Raw genomic sequence first — 25,475 nt, 5'->3', positions numbered from 1 at the left:
ATGTGTCCTTGGCATGTGGTATCTTTATCAATAGGGTATTATCACTTAGCTCTGGCAGGTAACCAAGTGCTTTTAAAGGCTTACACTTACATTGTTTTGTGGATCTTAAGGGTCTCCCTGACCAACAGCTTACTGTGAGGAGTAACCCAGTTCTGGCACTGGGATTTACCAGCCAATGCCCGTGATTTCTTTTTATTAAGCTTTCTTCATCCTCTCCAGGACCCTTGTGCCCTGTCAATTTTTCCCACACCTCTTATTAAGGGCGATATCTTTATTTTCCTGGACAGGAGGATTCTTTTTTTTTTTTTTTTTTTTTGAGGCAGGGTTTCACTCTCTAGCACAGGCTGACCTGGAATTCACTACATAGTTTCATGGAGGCCTTGACATTATGGCAGTCCTCCTACCTCTGCCTCCCAAGTGCTGGGATTAAAGGTGTCCACCACCACAACCAGTCAGGAGGAAAGATTCTATGGTACTGATTTATTCAACCTCTCTGTTTATTTTTCAAGATAGTGTCTCAGTCTAGCCCAGTCTGACCCAGAACTCATTCTGTAGTCCCAGCCTGGCCTTGAACTCACAGAGATACTCCTACCTCTGCAACCTGCTGTGATTAACAATGTATGCTACCATACTGAGATCATCCTCTTCGTTATTTATTTATTTATTTATTTATTTATTTATTTTTAGATAGAGCAAGAGAGAGAGAGAGGGGGGGGAGAAAGAGAGAGAGAGAGCGCCAGAGCCTCAGCCTCTGTAATCGAACTCCAGACACTTGCATCACCCAGTGGGCATGTGCAACCTTGTGCTTGCCTTACCTTTGCATCTAGCTTACCTGAAATCTGGAGAGAGATCAAACATGGTTCTATAGGCTTCACAGGCAAGAGCCTTAACCACTAAGCCATCTCTCCAGCCCTATCCTCTTAATTTTTAAGGACTGCTATGACTCAGTTAATTAGAAAACTGAATTTTACAAGAAAACTCCATTCATTTTGCTATGTAACCAAACATGTACATGGGACTAGGATATGTCTGTCTATTGGAGGCTGTTTGTTCTGCTTGCCAAAGGCAACCCTTAAATATTTATTTTTTTTTTTATTTTGACATTTTATACATGTATCCTATCCTCATTCCCTTCCCACTAATACCCTTCTTCCCTCTTATTCCATGTCTTGTTTTTATTCCCCCTTTTGAACCACTGAGTTAAATGTGCATTGTTTGCCTGACCATGTGTGAAAAGTTATTTATTGTGGAATGGGTAACTAAGTAATGTCTACATCACTGATACACCTGACTTCCCTTCTCCCAGCCACCATTAGCTGCCATTAGCTAGTCTGGGATGTCTGAGGAGTCATGTATCCTTCCTCTGTCTATGGTGAAGTGTTGGCCATGTCACACCCACGTGATGGTTTTGCAGTCCTCCTCCCCATCTTCCTGCTGTTACATTCTTCCTGCCACTTCTGCTAGTTTCCTTGAATCTTGGAAGGGATGGTTTATATATTCTATTTGAGCACCCAGTAGTCACTCTTCATAAGTCATTTTTTTTCAGTTATCCATCTCTACACTAACCTCTTCCCATGGCAGTAAGAACTGTCTATGGTTGAGGGTTTGAGCAGTCAGTTCTCACTTTTTTGGCTCAATATGACTGAATAGTGTTGTTCTCCAGTCTTCACTTCTGTGTGCCTTGCTCCATGGTACTCCATACCATTGTCATCATATGGTGAGAAATTGATTAGGTCAGTGTGTTATCTTCGATTACACACATCTTTCTTCCTTAGTTCTTCACAAACCATTGACTCAGAAGTTGGCTGCCTGGTCTAAGTGTGGATGCAGGTAGTTAGGGGTTAACAGCAAGACCATAAAATAGAATATGGCCAACCGAGTTGGAGAAAGTGCCCAAAGGCTCCTGTTTTATTAGAAATTGTCAAAACAGAAACTTTCTTCAGATGACAGCTCTGGAAATGCCAGACATCTTTATGGCTCATCCAAGAAAAGTTCCATGGTAGAATTAAACATATACTTATGTAGGAAAGAGCTGCCAGAATCTATATACGTAAGATGTAATATGTACAGATTTTTCTGTTTCTTTCTTTAGGCAATGTAACTTGCTTAGCCACTGCCATATATATATTTTATTTTTCTTCTAGGAAAAAGAATAGGTGTAGAATTAATATCACCAATTGAATATTATTTTCTCCCAGTTTAAAATTACCCTTTATGGTCAGTTAATAGCAAATTCAAAGTTTTTTACTTTGTTTTAACATTCTATAATGTTCTTCATGAGGGTTTATAAAGGTGTAGTGGTCTGATTTAGGTGTCCCCCATAAATCTCTGTGTTCTGAATGCCAGGTCTTCCGCTGGTGGCAATTTGGAAATTGGATCCTCCTGAAAGCATGTATTGTTGGGGATGGTCTTATGGGTGTTATATCACATTCTAATGCTGTTATTGTCTATCTGATGTTGTTCAGGAGGTGATGCCCTTCCTCTGCTTATGGCACTGTTTTCCCCTGCCATTATGGAGCTTCCCCTTGAGTCTGTAAGCCAAAGAAAACCTTTTTCCCCCTCACAAGCTGCTCTTGGTTGGGTGTTTTCTCCCAGCAATGCGAACCTGATTACAACAGCAGGTGAACCAAGTGTCTTGTCTACCTGCTTTCTTTTATTCCTTAGCACAGATCTTAAGCATGGTTGCTGCTAAGAACTTAGCCACTCATTCACCTACTTATGGATCCTCAGTTCTGAGAGGTTCTTCACCATTATCTTTCAGCAGAACTTTTGTTCCCACTGTCTGTCTGTCAGCTTCTGTGCTGGAAAACCTTTGATCCACACTGAGGCTGTCTCCTAGCATATGAAATGGCCCTTAATTATTAGCTCCTCTTCCACTCACCTTTAGAGTTTTTCTGTGTCCTTACATGCTGGTAGCCCCAAACGTAACTTCTGGTATGAACACTCACTTTACATGATCTTTCCAGGTAACCATTCATCTGCTCCAGGCAGTGGCTTGTTCATTAAGAGTGAAACAGCAAAAGCTCCCTCCATTCCAATATTTCAAAATTTTCACGAACCTTAACAATGGTTAGGTAAATATAATTATTTGTTTTCTTAAAGTGAATTAATGGTGTGTTGTATATTCAAATGCTAAAGATCATCTAGAATATCTGTAAATAAAATGGCTAATAATAATCTAACTCACTCAAAACTTGAGACATTTTTATTTTTAATAAATATAATTTGGAGTATCTGTGATTTTCCATGGAATAATTTTATGACTTAATACTAAGTATTATGATTTCCAACATGTTTCTTTACAATTTTTAACCCAAGATTCTAAGAAAGAAAGAATGTACAAGTGACAAGCAATCTTTTTGTCAAGACTATGTCAAGGGTGGTGTGGGAGAACTTGAACTGTAGAACAGTTGAAACATATTAGAGGAGAAACATCCTGTCTTGCATGCTCTTTAACGGCTCAGTTATTCCTATCAGAGAAGAACAGAATCTGATGTCACAGAGCATCTGAGGATTTAATAGGATTTGAGGGAACTCTGTTGCCAAAAACTTGCATTATTTACAACATACTGTGTATTTTTTTAACTCTAGGAAGAAAATTGGATAGATTAGAAGATGATTATTTAAACTTTTAATAAAAGGGAAAATTAGGGAGAAGAAAAATACAGTAGATTGCTTTAAAATGGTAAGTTAATATGCTAAATATTATAGAGGTATAGTTTATTTTAACAATGGAAGGAAACATATTTATGCTAAACAAATGTATCACAGGTTGATAAAAACGATGTGAAACATTACAATCGAAAACTTGTTTACTTAGCATCTATTGGGGAACTTTCAAGGGTCATTACAATGATTCTTAAAGCACAAAATTATGTGTATTTCAAAACTTAAAAACAGGAGTCTGGAGAGATGACTCAACAGTTAAAGTTGCTTGCTTAGAAAGCCTGTCAGCCTGGATTCAATTCCCCAGTACCCACATAAAGTCAGATATACAAAATGGCACATGTACCTGGATTTGGTTTGCAGTAGCAAAAGACCTGGCACACCCATGCTCTCTTACTCTGTCTTTCTTTCTCAAATACATAAATAAAAATATTTAAAATAAAAAAGTTTGGGCTGGGGAAATGGCTTAGCGATTAAGGCATTTGCCTGTGAAGTCTAAGGACCCTGGTTCAATTCCCCAGGACCCATGTAAGCCAGATGCACAGGGTGGTGCGTGCAGCTGGAGTTCATTTGCAGTGGCTGGAGGCCCTGGCACTTCCATTCTCTCTTTCTCTCTTCCTCTCTTCCTCTCTCTCTCTCAAATAAATAAATAAAAATATTTTTTAAAAAAGTTCTTCTTGGCCATTCATCTCTCCAAGTGCCTGAACCTCCAGGTCCCTGCTCTGGTAAGTGTTTCCTACCTACCTCCCTACCTCCTCATGGGGGAAAGGGACCCTTACTTATCTGAATTTTTCTTCTCACATGGGCTCTCTACTCTCTCCAGCCTTCCACATGGCAGGAGGTCTCTGAACTTCCTTCTTTCTGCCTCTCTTAATCTAATGAAAGCTCTCTATACTTCAAAAAAAAATCTTAAAAATGGGATCAGGATATAGCTCAGATAGTAAAGTGATTGCCTAGCATAAATAAACCCTTGGTCAAAACATTTATCTCAGTGCAGATAGAGAGAAAGAAACAATGGGTGCACCAGGGCCTTTAGCCAAATGAACTCCAAACACATGCACTCTCTTGTGCATCTGGCCTACATGGGTCCTGGGGAATCAAACCAGGGTCCTTAGGCTTCACAGGCAAGCATCTTAACTGCCACACCTTTTTTTTTTTTTTTTTTTGGCTTTCCTGTCTTTTTAAATTATTTATTTTATTTTTCATTTTTTTGAGGTAGGGTCTCACTCTAACCCAGGCTGACCTGGAACTCACTATATAGTATCAGGGTGGCCTCAAACTCACGGTGATCCTACCTCTGCCTCCCAAGTGCTGGGATTAAAGGTTTATGCCACCACTCCTGGCTTGTAGTCTATTCTTTTTTTTTTTAATTTTTATTTATTTATTTATTTGAGAGTGACAGACACAGAGAGAAAGACAGATAGTGGGAGAGAGAGAGAATGGGCGCGCCTCTGCATACGAACTCCAGACGCGTGCGCCCCCTTATGCACCTGGCTAACGTGAGACCTGGGGAACCGAGCCTCGAACCGGGGTCCTTAGGCTTCACAGGCAAGCACTTAACCGCTAAGCCATCTCTCCAGCCCTTGTAGTCTATTCTTTAAAGCAACTAGTATGTCTGACATATGTAATGGCATAATAAATGACATCATGCGTGGTATATAATATGAAGTACACATTGTACACCTGAGCTAATCTCCAACAATTTATGAAGCTTATTTTTCTCCATGTAGCACAAGAAAGAGGTTAGAGTTTGTACAGAAACACGTAAGATATTAATGGTACAAACTCCACTACATTTACACCAGTTAGCTCTATTGGTCTTACTGAAAAGAACTAAAAGTGCAAGGTCAATTAAAATGATGCTGAGCTTTATCTATTTATAACCCAAATTAATTACTCTATTCAAGCATTGATGTGCTTGAATCTCATCTTAGTCAGGAATAAAAGAGCTTTGGGTTAAGTAGAATTCTTTAAGGATAACCAGGGGTTTTTAACAGGACATGATAACCTACCTGTGTAAGTGTAGGCAGTTTCCTGATATGTAGGAATCTTGGTTGAACCCAAAGTCAGGTTTTCTTTATACCCCTTACATTAATTTCTCTTGGGTAGCTTACATGAAAATCTGCCTATAAGGGTATCCAACTTTTTGATGCTACACATGACATTGTCATATGCAAACATGTTGGAGCCAATTCATAGCTACCCTGGACATATGTGGCCAGCAGTTCACAAGTTGGACATACCTGCAAGATCAAGAATGTGGAGAAAACTTGAGTGTGAATCAGTCCAGAATTTCAAGCCCTATAGTGTGATTTAGATATTTCAAGATATTGATTAGTTAATCTAATAAAAATATAGGGCTAGGGATATGTTTCACCACTCAAGTGGTTACCTAGCATGACCAAACACTTGAGTTTATTCTTTTCTTTAAAATTTGTTTGGTTTGTTTTTATTTATTTGTTTGAGAGTGACAGACAGAAAAAAAGAGGCAGAAAGAGAGAGAGAGAGATAGAGAGAGAGAGAGAAGGCGTGCCAGGGCCTCCAGCCACTGCAAACAAACTCCAGATACATGTGGCCCCTTATGCATCTGGCTAACGTGGGTCCTGGGGAATAGAGCCTTGAACTGGGGTCCTTAGGCTTCACAGGCAAGCGCTTAACCGCTAAGCCATCTCTCCAGCCCTTGAGTTCATTCTTTAACAGCCTCCTTCAAATTAAATAAGCAAAACAAAACAAAATTCTTGAGGTGGGAAGATAATTCAATATTTAATTGCACTTTCTTACGAAGTCTAATGGCCTGGGTTTGATTACTCAGTACCTACATAAAGCCAGGCACCCAGTCTAGAGTTCATTTGTCATAGCAAGAAGCCCTTGTATGCCCATACTTTCTTCCCCTTCCCCCCACACAAATAAATATAAATACTTTAGAAATCCAACTGTATACATACATACACATCCATGGACAACTTACATACTTTTAGATGGTAGGGTTTATGTTCACTTGAAACCAGTGTTTTCTAGTAGCGTCCAAGCACAGAAGGAACAGGCTTTTAGAACCTGTTGGTAGTAAAGCAGAATTCTGGAGTTGTGACAGATAAAGAGCAGGTTGAACTGGTTCTGGTATATGCCTGGATTCACTTTTCATAAGGCAATAAAAAGCTGCCAGGCCCTGGCTTCAAAGATAGTTTATTCATGCATATGTGCCCCATCTGCCCTGTGCATTGGGGATTTCCTTCTCAGCACAGCCCTGCAGCCACAAACACTGCCCCTGCTCCCTGCCTCCTCCTCCTCCTCCCCCACCTCTTTAATTCCTTCCTGCTGTGAATGGACAGGCCCTGTAACCATGTGCAGTCTGCCACTCTAGGGAAATCCTACCTCAGACAATGAAGGTGAGCCAGAAATGAAGTTTGGTCTTAAATTTCCAGCTATTTTAATTTTGTTATACCTTGATTCAGTGATGTAAATTTTAAAAAAGAAACACAATAAAAACAAAATCTAATGCTCTCACACTTAATTTGATAAAAGGTTAATATCTCATTACAGACTAACAAAATTTTTCATGTAGACATCATTAACTTCTATCTTTGTACTGTCTCTGAAGCTCCCTGTGTTACCCAGATTAACTTTAGGGGGAATTCATATTCATTCTCTCATTTTCCTCTCTTTCCTCTCTGTGAGGTTTACTAGTAACCTTTAGCCTCCATAGTCACAGAAAGGTAAAATAGGGGGACATCCATATCCCTTATACATCCTCTACCACTTTTTTCTGTCTTTTTTCAAACATGTCTCCCAGGAGTGATTTCATATGCACGGTTCTGTTTTCTAGGGTCACCTTTCTTTTTCTCAAAGTGCTGTGATAGTTAAGACCAGGTTTTGAAGTTGAGGTGAGGGTACAACTTCAGTACTTGAAATTGAATCAATGATTGTGGTATAAGTTGTTTTTGTAACATGTAATATGACCTGATGTTTTTTCTTTTATCTTTTTTTTGGGGGGGGGGCTGATGTTTTGAGCCAGATGATAGTCGTATGAAACACCCACACGCATGCGCACACATATGCACACGCGCATGCACACACACAAATGTTTCCTGTTATGTTCAAATTCCAAAAATATCAAAATGAAGAAAGAAAGCAGATCTTTCTAATTAGTGATTTCAAGGTTTTCCAAATTTTAATGGAATATTAAATCAAATAAGCAGCTATTGTTCTTAATTTTCTTTTCCTCTCATGCAGATTTATGAGAAATACCAGGATTTGTATACTGTGGAGCCAAACAATGCGCGGCAGCTGGTGGAGATCGCAGCACGAGATATTGAGAAGCTGCTAAGCAACAGATCTAAGGCACTGGTGGTGAGTTTCGATCACATTTGCTCCTTTAGCTATTTACCATTGACTACTGGGTATTAAGTGTCTTCCTTATTTAGGGGCTTTGTTTGGTATGCTTTTCTTATATTGGTAACTATTTGTCTCATATGCTCATGAACAACTGGAGATATCATGGTTTCATAGGTAATCTGAAATACTCAATAGCTTCTTCTACATGTTGGTTTATTTTTTATATTACTCATATTCTTTTTTATGTTTTCTGACATCTTTATTTCTAAATATTGTTTCTGTCCAATGTTATTTATTTATTATTACAAAGGCTACACTCTTTTATGCTCATTTCCCCATTCCCATTTTCCCTGAGGGCTCTCCTTACTGGGGTTGTTCATGTTCGCTGCTGGGTACTTGAGGCTTCTATTACATATGCAACATATATTCCATTGATAAATATGCATATTTTTATTTTATTATTACTATTATTATTAATTTATTTTTTGCTTTTCTGAGAGAGGGTCTCCCTCTAGCTCAGGCTGACCTGGAATTCACTATGTAGTCTCAGGGTGGCCTCGAACTCATGGTCATCCTCCTACTTCTGCCTCCCAAGTGCTGGGAATAAAGCATGTACCACCATGCCCAGCTATGTATATTTTCACAACTGTTAAGTCTTTGCATGTAATAATTCAATGAACCCTTAAACTATAATATTCTTCATCTCATGATCCTGCCTTCCTGCCATTTTGCTGAATAATTAAGAAATCATTTCTTTGCTTTAGAAAATAGTTTCTCCTCACATAAATACTTTATTGAAATATTTTTCTTATTGCACATGTATGAGCATCACATCAGGTTGTTTGCTTCTGAGTAACTTAGACCTCGAGTTGCTTGGACCAGTGTTAACCACTTTCTCACTGTAGCTTATGTAGCACCTTATAGCACGAGGTGGGATAACTGTCTGGGGATTAGCTCTCTTCTGTATTCGAGCCAGGTCTCTCCATCTTCCATACTGACAGCATGACCCACGATCCCCATGGGGTTGAACTGCATCCCCAATGAGAGGGACCCTTTGAAAAAGGGTCAGGGATGAGCAAAAGGATAGTACTACCATGTGCTGTTGACATACTAAGTATGTCCATAGCTAATAAAAATTTTTTTAGCTTAAGCTTTTTATGAAAAATAAATTATTCTGTATGTAGTCTTCAGATCTTGCTTTTCTTGACACACATTGTGTTTGCATGACTCACCTACTTGCATTTTCTTTAATTAATTTTCCAGTGCTAATTCTGCCTCATCCTAACACCCAGTAGAGGCCTGAAATTGTGGATAGTACTGAACCCCTACAGTTACCTATCAGTATCCCATGGTTTCAGGACTGCTAAATGCGCAGAGACATGGTCTCTTATGTATGTAAAGTGCTATAGTTAATCTACGTCTCTCCTGTCTACTTTAAATCATCTCTAGGTTACTTAAAGCACCTAAGACAAGACAAATAATGTATGAACTCTATAAAGAATACTGTACTGTTTAGGGAACAATGACAAGAAAAGCACACGCTATACATATGTTAAGTACATAATGCTTAAAATTTATTTCTGATCTGAAGTAGGTTGAATTAGCTGATGAGATCATGGACACAAAATCTATATTGGGTTCTTATGATAAAGTTCAACTTATAAGTTACATGCAGAAAGTGACTAAAATGACAAATGATAAATAATAAAATGACAATTTACTGTAATAAATATGTTGTTCTGTGATTACTCATCTTGTGTTGATGTAAGATGATGCAATGTGTAGGTGCAGTAAGGTGAAATGCACTAGGCATTGTGATGTTATACTGGACTATTCTATAGTTTCAATACAACATTTCACAACACAGTTGATGACCAAAATGGCCATCATAAAAAGTGGCTGTCCAGAATGTAGCATCCACAGGCAGGGTATACTGGTCCAGAAAGGATGATTCATGTTCTGGGTAGTATGGAGTGAGATACTATCTTGCTATAAAAAATGACATGCAATTTAAAAGTTTTAGATTTCTAGAATTTCCCTTTCAGTATTTTAGGGTATATATAAGCAAAGGTAACTGACACAATGAAAACATATCTACAGATAAAAAGAGGTGAGTATGTTCACAGATACTATTCATTCATTCTCTGTTAGTAAATTCTTGTATGTATTGTTTGCAGATAGTTGTTACCATGAAGAGTGAATTTTCTTATACAAGTATCCTGATACACATGCATAAAAGTAGCTAAGGGTTAATTCAGGGCAGTATAATTTTCAGATGATAAAAAATTCACAAGACCAATTTTGCAGAAGTGTGTCAATTGTTTTCTAGTAAATCTTGGAAGATAATAAACTGTCCAATTATGTGCTTAATATTTGTCAGTAAAATGTGGTAGAAAGAAATAGTATGACTCTTTGTTAATTGTATTAAAGTGGGAGGTTTCTTAGACTCTTTTCTTATTTCTAATTTGTAGTTGAAGTTCATGTACCTGGTGTACTATTTGAATCCTGTGGGGGACCTGTGGGGCTCTCTAGTTATGATGGCAGAAGGCATAAGAGTTAATGAGGAACTAGGTAGAATTCTACATCTGGGAAACAAGTTCATGTTTGTTTTCATATTTAGCTCTTTATTTAAATTATTGAAAATAGAAAAACAGCTGGGTTTGTTGGTGCATACCTTTAATCCCAGCACTTGGGAGGCAGAGATATAAGGATTGCCATAAGTTTGAGGTCACCCTGAGACTACATAATGAATTCTAGGTCAGCTTGGACTAGAGCGAGACCCTTCCTCAAAAAACCAAAAAACAGCCGGGCGTGGTGGCGCATGCCTTTAATCCCAGCACTCATGAGGCAGAGGTAGGAGGATTGCCATGAGTTCAAGACCACCCTGAGATGACAGAGTTAATTCCAGGTCAGCCTGGACCAGGGTGACACCCTACCTCAAAAAACAAAACAAAACAAACAAACAAACAAAAAAACACCAAAAAACAAGAACAAAAGAAAACACTTTATTTAATAGAGAGATATTTGAAGCTCATTGTTGAATAGATGCTATATTATATTATTAATGAGTGCAAAATGGTGTTATTAATTTACTTCTAATTTGCTGTAGGTTATATTCAGGAAGACATCCTAAACTAAATCAGCTTTAAATTATTTGAGTGTTGTACCAGTTTAATTTTATACAAAATACGGTGGAAAATCATGAACATATAAATCAGAGGTTGGTACTAGAATTTAATGTCAGGCTTCATCAAGTGCTTATTACTAAGGAACATGATACAATTATTTCTCACAATAATATCATGGTTTAGGTCTCTTTATAATAATTTTTCAGTAAGGAAGCTTGTTTTCTGTGGTCTTAAACTTGTGCAAGGAAATTTACTCAATGAGAATTGTATGAAGTGCTTCTCAGAATTTAAAGTGCATAGACATCACACATGGTTAGAATGCAGGGTTTTTTTTTTTATATATTTAGTATATAGAGCTAGTGATATGACAGTTCAAATAGGCTCCCAGGGATGCAGACTTTTTTTTTAAATACAGTTATACACAGAACCATAGGAAAATGATAAGATGTGAATTAGTGTTTCCCTTGGAGAGCTGCATTCCTCCCTAGTACACAGACACCCTTTCTCTGAGGAAAAGTGGAGTCCCAGTGAAGGAGAAAAAATGACCAAGTACTATTTGGAGTTACCATTCATTCAGAGTGATTGACAATTGGCTGTCCAAGTTAACAGAATATTCTGGAAGTCTATGAAATTTTCACTAACTACTAACCAATTTCTTAAAAAAATTAAGAGAAATAAAAGATAAGGATCTAATTTTTTATGAGCTTAAAACACTTAATTTTTTCTTGTTGTTTATTATAAAATAGCTTTGAAAATATAGATTAAATGTTGTGAAAAATAAAATTCAAGTTAGTTATATTCGATGTAGTTATATTACTTACCAGTTTATATTTGATAATTGTTTGTAAAGGAAATGAAAGCATCACTTTTATAAAGTTGAATTATTATTTTTTAAAATATTTGGTGTCTGAGAAGTATTTATTTACTTATTTGAGGGAGACAGGGAGAGAGAGGAAGAGAGAGAATGAGGATGCCAGGGCTTCCAGCCACTGCAAACCAACTCCAGATGTATGCACTACTTTCTGCATCAGGCTTACATGGGTCCTGAGTCCTTTGACTTTGCAGGAAAGTACCTTAACTACTAAGCAATCCCTCCAGCCCAAATTATTGTTTTTTTCTTAATATGTAAGAAACATGATTGTACATATACACAAATTTTACATATTTAAACATTAAACTTTTAATACTTTTATAAGTTGATAATTAAAATTCAAATATAGCATATAATTGTTTTATGCTTTTGCTTCTATATCTTTATGCATATGTTTATAAATTGTTCCTTCAACATTTTTCCAGCATTTATTTTAACTTTTTATTCTGCCTTTTGATCTGTTACAACAACCAGACTTAGGAAATGCTAAAAGAGAAATTGATAAAAATAAAATGGCTGTAGTTGTTTGGAAACCATCTCTTTGATGGCAAAATAGATGTTTGCATTAAAGTAGTTGTGATTTGATTTATTTTGGGGGGGTCAACTGCATAAAAGCACATTATGATCCTGATGTTTCTTTTATGTTTGTTCTTTATAAATATCCTATGATGTTGATATATTAAATACTTATTTGTTATTACATTATAAGTGAAAACCTACACAGGACCAATGTTCTTGTCCAACATTATTGATAGTAAGAGGCAGTAATATAACTCAATTTTAGAACTCTTTTGTGTAAACCCAGTCTTTTTCTCTCCTCTAAGCCCACTGGGATAATTGTAGTTACCTTATTTTTAAGATTTTGTTTTTTGTTCAGCTAGATGACTTTTTCTTTTGAAATCTGTTGTGTCTATATCTTAGAAACTGGATCAAAATGATAATTATCTTGCTCACACTGTTGGATTATTCATATGGCAATCTCAAGTCAAACAATGTTTAGAAGCAAAAAAGAAACAGTCATTTCACATTGTTATTAGTATTCATTTCAGCATGAATTAGGCTGAAATATCTGCAAGTGTTAATGAGCAATTCATGGGAGAATCTTTTTCAACAAAACAATCCAGTGCTGCCTCCTGAGAGATGGATGGCAATGAAACCCTTGGTCTCATTGTTCACCAGCCAGCACAGCTCATGGATCTACTCAGTAAATGGAGGTCACTAGACACTTTGTTCAAAGAAAATAGGATCAAAGTTACAATAAACAAATTTTTGTAGCACCAATTTTCTAATTATGGCATATCCTTTCTCTCTCATGTTGTCCTGGTAACTTTAATTCGAATCTTCCCAATCTATTTTGATGCTTCTAATACTGTAATATGCTCTAACTTTAAATTCAACCTTTATATTCATTTTAGGATTTTGTAAGGAAAAGGAGAAGGGCTGGAGAGAAGGCTTAACAGTTAAAGCAAAGCCTATGGATCCAGGTTTGATTTCCTAGTACCCATATAAGTTCATGAAATTCTCTTTTGAGTTTCCTGAGCCTCCTTTCAATACTCCACCTCTCCCTATGGCTCTTATACATTTTCAGTTCCCTTTCCTTGGTCCTTGTAGGGGGTGATATAGGTGCCTGATTATTTTCTTCCATGTATGGCTAAGCACTAGACCACTATTAATATAGTAGTAGTCAGATATTCTTAGCAGTTTGGCTGAGTCTCCACCATAAGCATTTCTTACTGCATAAAAGTTTCTACAATTGAGGTAGATGGAGCAGTGGTATCTGTGGTGATTATGCATGAGCACAAATGTTCAAAGGGCAATTTGACAGGTACATCACAGCAGTTTAACCGAACAGTAGAAGTAACTTCCATACTCTGACCTATGATGGGCCCAGCCATAGAGAGTTTTCTTGGCTTACAGACCCAAACTTTGGTTCCTGCCTGTGGAATGGGCCTTGAATCCAATTAAAAAGCAGTTGGTTGTACCCATAACTATACTATCACCATGGCACTTCTCAATACGATGGAAGTATAGCATGCTATGTCTAACTGAGCAAGAATTTTGGCAATGATTTTCCCCCAGAAGCCTGTTTAGTGCCTGGTGGACCTACAAAAGCCAGTCAGCAGGAAGGGAACTTGTAGCTATATTTCTTCTTCACCAACAACCAAAGCATGTGGTGTCTTTAGATGTAGGGCCTTATAATCCAGTGCTGGCATGTGCCAAGCAGCAGAGGTAGTGGCTTATATCATGTGTCTCAGTGGCCACTCTGGTTCAGAACTCATAAGGAAGTAATTTCATCCAAGAACCATAAGGCTACTGTGACTGCCTTTGTCCCTTCATACAGGAATTTTCATTGAAATTAATGGATGTGTCTGCTGTTATTACAGGTAATTTTCAGAATCTGTTAATTAAATATTAACATTATATAATAAATCCTTTTTAATAGAAGGAGGGTGAGGTTGTTGAAGTCCACTACTATCTGTCCCTAGCAAGTGGTAATTGGTCTTGAGGTTCAGAAACTATACACACACATACATACAGAGACACACACACACACAATTTAGCAATGTAGCATGAAAAAATTCTGACAATTGTTACAGTTTTTATGTCTATCAATAAAGTTGGGTATAGCACTGTACATGGGAAGTCATGTCTTATTTAGCTCTCTATAATCCATAGTACAGTTTTTTATCCACAGTCAGTTGGATTCCTCATCCTGGAAGCCCCCATGAGTCTGTTGTAGATCTCCCATTTCTCACAGTCTGGGTAGGGGGTAGCTTATGCAGTGCATGTGGCCCAAAGCTAAGGAGGCCCAGGCCATATATTTATACCTGTTGTCTTCCATTTGAATTGACTCTGCAGTTCTGATAGACTTAAAGTTGATGTCTCCCCATCAGCCACGCCTAATTTCTAAAAGGGTTCTGGACTTGGTGAACAATCCCCCCCATACACTATACTTTCTATTATGAAAATATCTACATAGCAAATTATAGGTCTAGTATTTTCACATCTAGGCCATGCCTGATCTTTTTCACCTGTACCATTCTATTCCAACCTTTTATGCACCCCTTTGGTGACTGTAGTCCAGGCTTTGACACCTCCTCAGAGGTTCAAAACCACTGAATTTATCTTGTCACATTTTCTTTTGTATAACTGGGACACTTCCCATTGTTGGCTTTGCCTTTTTTTTTTTTAATTTTTTTTTTTGAGAGAGACAGACACAGAGAGAAAGGCAGAAAGAGGGAGAGAGAGAGAATGGGCGTGCCAGGGCTGGCTTTGCCTTTTCATCAACACCAACCTCATATCTGGAGTGTTTTAGCATCTTACAGGATGGATTTATGTATTTGTTTAAGTCACTCTTACCCACAGTCTCTCTGCCTTGAAAGGATCATCTTGCAAGGCCCCTGCTGAATTAACTCCTTTTTAAAAATAAACTTAAAAAAATTTTAATTTATTTGTTTGACAAAGAAAGAGGATGAGGATGGGAGGGAGAGAGAGGGAGAAAGAATGAGAGAGAATAGGTATGCTGGTGACACCAGCCACTGAAAATGAACTCCAGATGTGTGCATCCCCTTGTGCATCTGGCTAACATGGGTCCCGGGGAATCGAACCTGGATCCTTTGGCTTTGCAGGCAAATGCCTTAACTGCAAAGCCATTCCTCCAGTCCGAATTCACTCCTTATTTTTAACTCTTCTTAATATAGTTCTATATGGTTATCCAATTGGGCATCAAACACCACCCTTCATGCCAAGTTCCCTCAGCAAGAGAAAAAAAATGTGAATTATTGCTAAGGACTTATTCTCTCTTGATTTTCTTTTGAAAAGGGAGGACATATAATAATGCTCATAATCTAAAGGGAAGCATCTATAAACTTTGAAAATAATTGGAAACTTACTCTGAATTTTGAATCTTACATTATTCCATGTAGAGGAAGTAAAAATGGGGTCATAGAATTTATTTTTTTAAAAAATATGTTAGGATCTGTCAATGGTGACTGAAGAAATATTATGAAACATAAATAAAGTCTATTAAGTGTGAAGGTAGACAACTCTTAAGGTCATACTTTACACACACTTGTTTTCTTGATCAAGAAAGTTACACTATGTGAAAGAATGATCTATGAAATTCTTGGCGACAGTGGTGAAGATTTGGGGGAAATTCAGTGATTTTTTTTTTAAGGTGAAAGGGATTTATAAGAGGTCACCAATATGACTGATGAATAAAATCTAGTACCTTCCTAACACTGAGAAAGAGCAAAAGATACAACATGTTCTAAGACTGATATCTTAACATACATAAAAAAATTGGTATGTGTGCATGTATTTTGACCATTAGTCCAAATTTTGCCTTAAACTTACCCACCTTCAAGAGACTAAGAGAAAAATTCTTTTGGAAAAAAAGTGAAATATAGTACCATTTCTTTTCTCCTGGGAGAAAGAAATATGATTAAAGGTTCTCTTTAATCTTATTGTAAATGTCTTTTGGAGGATTATTCAGAGAACTAATGTATTTCTTATGAGTCAGTGGTAAAAGGACCAGGTAATCCATTGTTTGTTTTGCAAAGTTCCACTTATTTGGATTTGACACATGCCTTAAGGAATGCCAAGATAAACCACTGAGTCTAGAAATTCCTGTCTAGAGAGTGAACAAAGAGAAGTGGCTTTACTGGGTACAAGCTTCCATACTAACCTAAGCACAGGTGCACCATATGGGATGTGGACAGTGCTTTCAAGCCTGGGACAAAGCCAATTCAGCTAACACAGGTAAATGTGTACTTTTCAGGATGGAAAGGGTGGAGTTTAAAGGAAAGTCATAAAAATGTCAGTTCAGCCAGGTGTGGTGGCACATGTCTTTAATCCCAGCACTCAGGAGGCAGAGGTAGGAGGATAGCCATGAGTTCCAGGCCACCCTGAGACTACCTAGTGAATTCCAGAGTGAGACCCTACCTCAAAAAAAAAAAAAAAAAAAAGTGTTAGTTCAATGTCCTGTGTATCTCCCAATAATCCAGGAGAGCAGCAAAGAGGAATAACAGCCTGGGCTGAATATCCCTCATGCCCAGAGAGTGTCAGAACACAATTAGTCAAGACAGATCTTCTATTGCCACATTTCTCATACTGCTGTTGCTGGAATTACTCTTGCTAACCTCTAACAGGGGTCAAGATAGGTCAGAAGTTGAACATAGGAGTCTTCTACACTGTTCATCCAATATTTCTCAGTCTGACACAGTTTTGAGCTGACAATATAAATTTTAAATGGATAATTATTTATTTGTTTATTTATTCATTTAATTCATAGAGACTCACATGTTGCCCAAGTTGCCCCAAAGTCCTCAAGTCAAGCGATCTTTGTGTGAAGGTTCCCATTAGCTCTTGTTACTATGCCTAACTCAAATGTCTTTTAAGTCATAGGCTTTTGATTTTTCACAAAGATAGACATTTTAATTGAATAAAGGATATTATTTTAAGAAGTAAAGCATTTATGTCTTGGGCATAATTAGAGTCATGATTTACATTCTAAATACAACTATTGCTATGATTTGTATGTTAAGATATCTGGCAAGATGTATGTTAGAATGCCAGCTGAAGGGCTCTGCTTTAAATGTTAATTGAATCACAAAAACTCCAACTTCATTAATGGACAAATTCAGACATAAGTGGACCATTTGTAGGTGGAGACTGGTTACAAGAATAATGGTACTGAAGGAGTAACTTTGAAGGGTGTATTGTCCTTGGACCCTTCTTTTTACTCATTATGTTTCCTGGTACCATGCGGTGAGCTGCTTTGGCCTCACCACTTGCTCCCTGGCATGATGTCCTCATTCACAGAAGCAATGTGACTTGTTATTTAAATAATCTTTCAAAAACCTCGTCGTCTTTAATGAAATGGATACATTATTGCTTACTATGTATTCTCCTGACAACAGAAATTTCGGTTGCTTATTTTTGATATACATAATATTGTATTGCTTAATTACCCATCTTTTTATGTACATGAAGAACCTTTTAATAATATCATTTGAATTAAATTCTGAAAGTCAAAGAGTTGAGTCAAAGAACATGTGGTATTATTTCTAGTTTTCTTTTAAGGAAATGGATATCTTTCATCATTCCATTAATTTTCTCTCTTTTCTTTATTTTTAAATAAATTCAGGCCTTTTCCTAGACTTAGGTAGGAATGACCCAGTTACATTTTGCCCAGGGCAATATGCAAAACAGGGTTTTGTGTGGAGGATCTAACTTTAAATGAAAGACCTATTTTTAATTATCTTGGTAATGTCGAAAACTCTTATGCTTCTCTAAAGACTAGTGCCTTTGCTGTTGGCAACATAATCAGTTCAAAATTAACAGGCAAGTGGGGGCAAACATCTGTCTTCCAGTTATTCAAAACAAAACAAAACAAAACAAAACCAAAAAACAGCCTCTGAGTTTCATTTACTGGTGACAGATATCAGCTCCTGTGAGTGAGCTGCCTTCATGTGTTACCCTGCACAGGCAGCCTGGTGACACATGCCACTGTGGCTGAGGGATCCCGCTGTCCACAGTCCTTGTATTTTAATACAGCTGTCACTATCAGGACCTACTTGAGAGCAAAAATCAAGTTGTGTCTTTATAGCTGTGGCTTTAGTCACAAGAGACTCTACTCCTTCCTTGTTTAATTTATTTATTTAGTCCCAGGATTTATGACTCCTAATTATACTGTTCCTGTACATGTTAGACTGTCCTTATTGTCAACACTGTCTTCTTTGAGAAATTCGAGGTCTGCTAATGTAAAGGCTCAGAAATAAATAATAATGACTCATTTTCTTATGAGTGTGTTTAGAGAGAATTTATTGCCCTATATAGTACTGCCTAGGCCAATTTTCCCCCAAGCACAATAATGTAATATGGCTGAAAAATAAAATAAATGACCCAATCTGATGCTTATGTGCTTCAGACATTTCCTTAAAATGTGAGTATTCAGCTAATCATTTCTGCTAGTTATCTTAACAATACCAGTTTATCTCTTGTAGAAATGTCCACTAAACTTTTTGAATACATCAACTTCTCCCTCTCAAATATGAACTTTCAAATGTGAATCATCAAAATAATTTATTTCTGTTTGATTCTGTATTCTTCAGTTTTTCTTCTCTGTCTGGGCCTTCTTTCTTCTTACCCTTCTTCCTTGACCTCCTTTAGTTATGATAAGGTATGATAATGTAATGGGGTTTGGTATGGGGGGTGGGGGTGTTCAAGAAAAGTCCTTGAACTCCAAACCCAGAGTTCTTATCTGTTTTAAACAAAGAATTCAAATAGACTGAGATGGTAAATTTATAAACTATTACATTTAGTCAGGCAAATCAGGAATGAAGAGTCATGAACCAAGGAGAAGGGAATGGATTCAACTATGTGATCTGAAAGCCTATCTGGAAGTTGAACATCAGCCTGAGGGGAAAGTGGCCAATATCTGCCCAAGCAACTAAAAGTCTAAGCAACTCAGAAGCAATCAACCTGATGCTCACATAAGTGCAATAGTGGCCCATAGCCATGGTGGGTAACCAACTGCTCTTGGATTGGCTAGCAGATCCACTCAGAGGAAAGTAACCATATCTGGAACTGGGAAACAAGTCAGAATCATATTCAGATAACGATTCTGCTTTCCATTGTCAAGCGTCCACTAATCCACAAGTTGGGACACTTTGCACAGAGACATTGCCTCTCCCCCATAACTGACTGCTGTCCACATAATGCTTGAACCACAATCCCCATGAGGGTGACCTGCATCCCCAAATAGGAGGCCTCTTCAGAAAAGGAGCAGGGAGGAAGGAAAGGGTGGTACCAACATGTGTAGTTCACATACTAAATATGTCCATATCTAATAAAAATAAATCTTAAAATATTATGTGGAAGAATGGAATTAGAAAGTTTTATGTAGATAATCTGAGGTCATGTAGTTCTATCTTGATATTTTATTTCAAAATATGATACTATATTATTTTGCCTAATTTTATATCAGATGTATTCCACAACAGGAGTAATTTATTTCAATTTAGTTGCAAAAAGTGTAAGTGAAGAGATGGGCTGAAAAGAATGGAGAATCATAGGATAAGGCAATATAGACTTTCTGTTCTTTATTCTTATGTGCTTTAAACATTTACATCAAGATGTGGTTTTATTTTTTCTGATGATGGAGAAAGAGATCCTAAAATGCAACAGTTTTCACTGAGCGCTGTGTCCTCTTTATGCTTTTGTATGAATCCCAGTGGTGACAGCCCACTCATTGTGCTGGAGTTGATAGGCCCATTAGTGAATATGTTTTGGGAAATTTTGCTGTAGATGTTAATTAATTGTTTTTATTCTGAACTTGAGGTTACATACAATATAGGTATTCACTGTTATTGTAGATGAGATCAGCAATTTTGGAGGTGTTATGCCATTCAGACACTTGACATTTCAGAAAGTAATATTTACTAGTAGTTCTTCAATGTAATTTGTAGACAAAATGGATTTTCATGCCCAAAATGCATAAAAATTACATTTTACCCAACTTTCAGCTACAAGTGGTGTGAATTCAAGGCATGTACATGGACAAATTGGAGGGGCAATGGGAGCAAGACAGATGAAATGTGGAGGCAGCTGAGTTTGTGCATAGATTATGAACTAAGCACAAACGCTCTTAGGATTTCTATACTTCATTGGATTTGTAGGCATGGAATCTGTTCACAGTCATTCTTTTGCCTTGAGTAGCTGCTTACTGGAGCTTTATAATTTTGCAAATGATGCTATCTTTTGGAAATGGTTATTGCTTTAATTTCTGTGATGCCAATTGTCTGCTGCTCATAGAGCCAGGGAAGTCAGTGCCTGCATGATCCTGTGCATCCATGATCAGATTTCCCTTGTTAATGGCATCTCTAGTCCTTAGCTGACATTGCACACCAGTTTTCAGATCACTGCTAGAAGCTACATCAGCTTACTAAGAAGCAGCAAGTGGCACCTCATGCCGGCCCCAGAAATGTTGTTACACTTTAGTTACCATAGACTCTCAGCTGCTGTCCCTGACGTATTTTAGGCATGCTCACTGATTTGAAACAACATCTTTCAGCTGCATAGAAGGCATACTCAATAAATACTGGAAAGAGGACAGTTTAAAGACTTAAAAGCAGTTCCTGTCAAGGCAGGCCATACTTTTCCTCTCAGCTGAACACAGGCCAGGGAATTATCCCTATGATCTGCCCATGTTTTATTGCTACATAAGTAGGTTTCTGTTACAGAGTGAGCCAGCCCTGTACATTTTTGTTGTGCTTTTGTGACAATAGTAATTTCCCACCTCACTATTTAGTGTCAGCATTTGAAGAAGAAGATAATGTATGCATTTTAAGAAGCAGTAACTCCTAGAAAACTTCTGGGTATTCTTGTTAGCTTATGTAAACATAGAATGAATTGTATATATAGTACACTTAGATTTCCAAAGTTGGTAATACTCAACTAGTATTTTCCAGTAAAAGATGGAGTTCGGCTAATGTGCTATTAACAATATTGGTACATTATTTTATAATTTACTTTGTGGTCCTATAAGCTTAAGGATTACCTGGTAAAGTACTGTTATTTATTTTTTAAACATTTTTATTTATTTATTTGAGAGTGACAGAGAGAGAGAGGGAGAAAGAGAGACAGATAGAGAATGGGCGCGCCAGGGCTTCCTGCCACTGCAAACAAACTCCAGACACATGCGCCCCCTTGTGCATCTGGCTAACGTGGGTCCTGGCGAATTGAGCCTCGAACTGCGGTCCTTAGGCTTCACAGGCAAGCACTTAACCACTAAGCTATCTCTCCAGCCCTTTTATTTGTATCTTAGCAATCATAATTGCTTTAGATTGCTTTTTTTTTTTGTTTTTTTTGTTTTTTTTGTTTTTCGAGGTAAGGTCTCACTCTGGTCCAGGCTGACCTGGAATTAACTCTGTAGTCTCAGGGTGGCCTTGAACTCACTTCGATCCTCCTACCTCTGCCTCCCGAGTGCTGTTATTAAAGGCATGTGCCACCACGCCTGGCTAGATTGCTTTTAAAATAGAATAGTCTATTAAAATTTGTTTTCAGAGGGAAAAACTCAGGTATGTTTCTGTCTAAGGAATAGGATTCTTCTATTGGCAAGAGGCTTAGTAATGAGAGTAAGGGGAATTGGAGTTGGAAACTGAATATTATTTGATACCTCTTTTTTAGGTTTAATCAGAAAAAAAAATGATTTTATTAAGGTTCATGACAGTAACTGATAGTGAACAAAAATAGCTGAGCTGCCAAGGATGTATCCCCAATGGCAAACAAGTATCAGTAAGTGAGAAACATTAGCTAAGGACCAAATCTGTCTCATGAGTCATATGAACAGTGTTTTAAATACTGTTGACACAGTTTGTAATTCTTAAATTAAGTAGTTTCTATAAAAAATAATTTAAAACTCCCTTATTTTTATGTATTTTCTTTATAGTCTTAGTTATTCTTTTTGAACTATGTAATTACAGATTTAAAAACAACTAGCTTTATCTGTTAATTATAATATATGCTAAATATATTTTTAAATTTTAAGAAATTTTTTAACTCTTAGCTATCTGGATTCTACATATAGCAATGCAAACATTATGTAAAAATGTACCTCCAACTCTGTGACATTGATCTAAGAAATTAATGAATATCTCAACCCAATATCTGTAAACTATCCATGATTAAACTTCTTATAAAAAGACAATTTAGGTACATTCTGAATAATTCCAATATATATGAAAATTAGTTTATTTTTGTATGGATTGACTCTGTATTGTAATGCTATGATTTTCTTATCTCATACTCAAGATCTACTTCACTAATTTTATAAATATTAGTTTTCTCACCTTTATGATATCAAATGAAATTTCATTTGGAGCTAAATTTTGAAAATTTGGAGGCAAATTTTGAAAATTACTTTGTCTTTTAATATTATCTCATCTTAATATTTTGTCTAATATCTGTCTATTTATTATCTATCATCTACCTGTCTATTCTGTCTGTCTGTTTATCTAGCTAGCTAGCTAGCTAGCTATCATCAATCATCTATCATCTATTTACCTATCAGTCAATTATCTTTTCCTGAGACGGGGTCTTCTATATATGAGGCTTGCCTCAAATTTGCTAAGGAGCCCGTGCTAAATTTGTAATACTCCTGCCTCAAATCCCCAGGTAAAGTGTATTTACTTATGTCTGGCTGTTATAATGAATTTTTAACCTTTCATTTAGTAGAATTACTTTTTATATTTTTAAAACATGCTTATTTATTATTTGTTTGCAATGAGAGAGTACGTGTGTGTGTGTGAGAATGAGAGAGAGAGAGGGAAAGGAAGGGAGTGTTTGAGTTGTATGGGCACACTAGGGCCTCTTGCCACTGCAAAAATAAAATAAAATGAGGCTACAGATGCATGTGCCACTCTGTGCATTAGGCTTTATGCGAGAACTGGTGAAAAGAATTCAGGCTATCAGGCCTTGCAAGTAAGTGTCCTTAACCACTGAATCATTTTCATAGCCCTTGTTTTTTGGTTATACCAAAATTTGATCCTTCCCATACTACTGTACTATTACAAAGTTTCTGCAACTTAATATTTTGTCTTGAATCTGAGAAAACGATTTTCTTTCCATCTTCCTGGTGGTAACTTGAGAGCTTTGTTGTGCTTTGATAATTCCTTTAGTTTCTTGCCCCTCACAGTGACTGTGCTACTGAGACCAAATTGCAACAATTTACTAATGATGTACTGTTTCTCTACATGGAGGCCCATCTTCTTATTTTCACACTGTCCTCAGTTACACTGGGGAGACTTTAGAACTGTCTTGGCAGCTGTTTCTTCTTCTCAAAATTATCTGGAGCCTCATGCAGTATCTGTTCATGGTGGCTACCATCTTTTTCCTCCCCATCTTGCAGAAGGTATCCTGTTGTCTGTGCTCTCTGTTTCAGAAAAGAGATCCTATTCATCTTCTTGTCATTTCCTTTAAGTGCCTCAAGTCAACTTGAAGAACTTTACTTATGTTGGAGTTCAAGATGTTTACAGGAAATGCATCTGTGAGGACTGTTTCTCATCCTTCTGTTTTACAACTCAGCTATTATAACTTTTTTTTTTTTTATAACTTTATAACTTTCAGAGCTAGGCTTCCAGCAGCTCAGGAAAACATCTTCCAAGTACAACTTGAATGTATTTCTATATTCACAGTAGATAATGTCTCTAGATTTCTTTTCCCAACTTTTAGCTTTTCTGTCATTTTTTCTTTGAAATTTTTCTTCTGTTGGAATTTATTACCTTTGTGATTACAGGCCACTAACTCAGAAACCCACTTATGTCTTTTCCCATCTACTTCTTTTGTTTTGTTTTATTGTAGAAACGATAATTAGATTTGAATTTTCTCTATTTATTTATTCATTTATTTTTGTCCATGAATTTGTCTACTTCCTCTATGTGCCAAATTCTTGGAAATGTTTTCTAATTATCCCACTGGACCTTCTATCCTTTAAATTAGGATTTTAAGCTTGTCTTTCCTGGAGTTGAACTGTGGTTATTTGAATATAGCTAATGTGAGAATCCTGCAAAGGTTGGAAGGCAAAGAGTAAAGACATGTAATAACTCTGCTTGTAGCCTATACTTTGACCTCTTTCTGCTGCATAATCTAAAGCTTAAGAACAGTGGAAACTCATCTCATCTTATTAGACTCTTTGTTTACTTTTTTTTCTTTCAGATTGGCATTCTTTAAAAAATGACTTAGAAGGAGCTGTAAATTTATTTAAAGTTAAAGATCAGTAAATGATAGGGCTTCCTATCCACCTACTTTTTTCTAATCTTAACATTTGCCCCATTAACCCTCCCTCCCACAATCTGTCTAACTCAACTCTCTCTCTCTCTCTCTCTCTCTCTCTCACACACACACACACACACACACATGCACAAGGAAGCATGCTATTCTTTGTATGAATTTGTTGAAAAATCATCTTTTTTTGAATTCAGGAAAATCTCACAGAGGAATGGGAACATTGGTATGGGAGTGGGGGCAACAGTTTGGATACTCTCTTAAAATTTTTCTGTTGGTCTAAGAAAATGCTACAGGCTAAGGATTAAATTAAAGCGTTTTTTCTTTTGGCTCATGAAACTCATAGTAAATGGCTTCCTTCATGTATACCAACATGCCAAAGAAACAGAAAAGCCATGTAGTAAAGTTGATATCAAACTATACATGAAGGAGGACATTTGCTACAAGGATCATGAACCAAAAAGGATTAGAGATCTCAGTATAAACAGTTGCCTTTAGTACACAATTTGTTCAGTAGGACCTGGATGGCAGACTGATTGACTAGTTGGTTGGTTGATTGAGGAGAGAGAAAAAATGGAAGCAGAGGTCAATGAAGGCATAGTCAAGTCACCATGCTCCAGGAATCCCATCCCACAAAGTGAAATGAATTCCTTATGTGAGTAAAGGATAGCCGTTTGTTGCTATACATTTTG

At 37.0% G+C, this 25,475-nt stretch overlaps 1 protein-coding gene across 4 annotated transcripts in view; it reads left to right on the top strand.

Moving 5' to 3' along the window:
* Positions 1–25,475, top strand: part of Cacna2d1 (calcium voltage-gated channel auxiliary subunit alpha2delta 1) — a 536,404-nt gene that overhangs the window by 112,750 nt on the left and 398,179 nt on the right. For all 4 annotated transcript variants that reach the window (XM_004662314.3, XM_004662312.3, XM_004662313.3 and 1 more), the window contains exon 3: positions 7,897–8,013. In XM_004662314.3, the coding sequence (XP_004662371.1) occupies positions 7,897–8,013 (117 nt within the window). The remainder of the gene's footprint in view (positions 1–7,896; positions 8,014–25,475) is intronic.

The sequence above is a fragment of the Jaculus jaculus genome, chromosome 10 (assembly GCF_020740685.1).
Source record: "Jaculus jaculus isolate mJacJac1 chromosome 10, mJacJac1.mat.Y.cur, whole genome shotgun sequence".
NCBI classification, from domain to species: Eukaryota; Metazoa; Chordata; class Mammalia; order Rodentia; family Dipodidae; genus Jaculus; species Jaculus jaculus.
The sequence above is the reverse complement of the archived record's forward strand: the minus strand, read 5'-3'. Positions and strand labels throughout refer to the sequence as shown.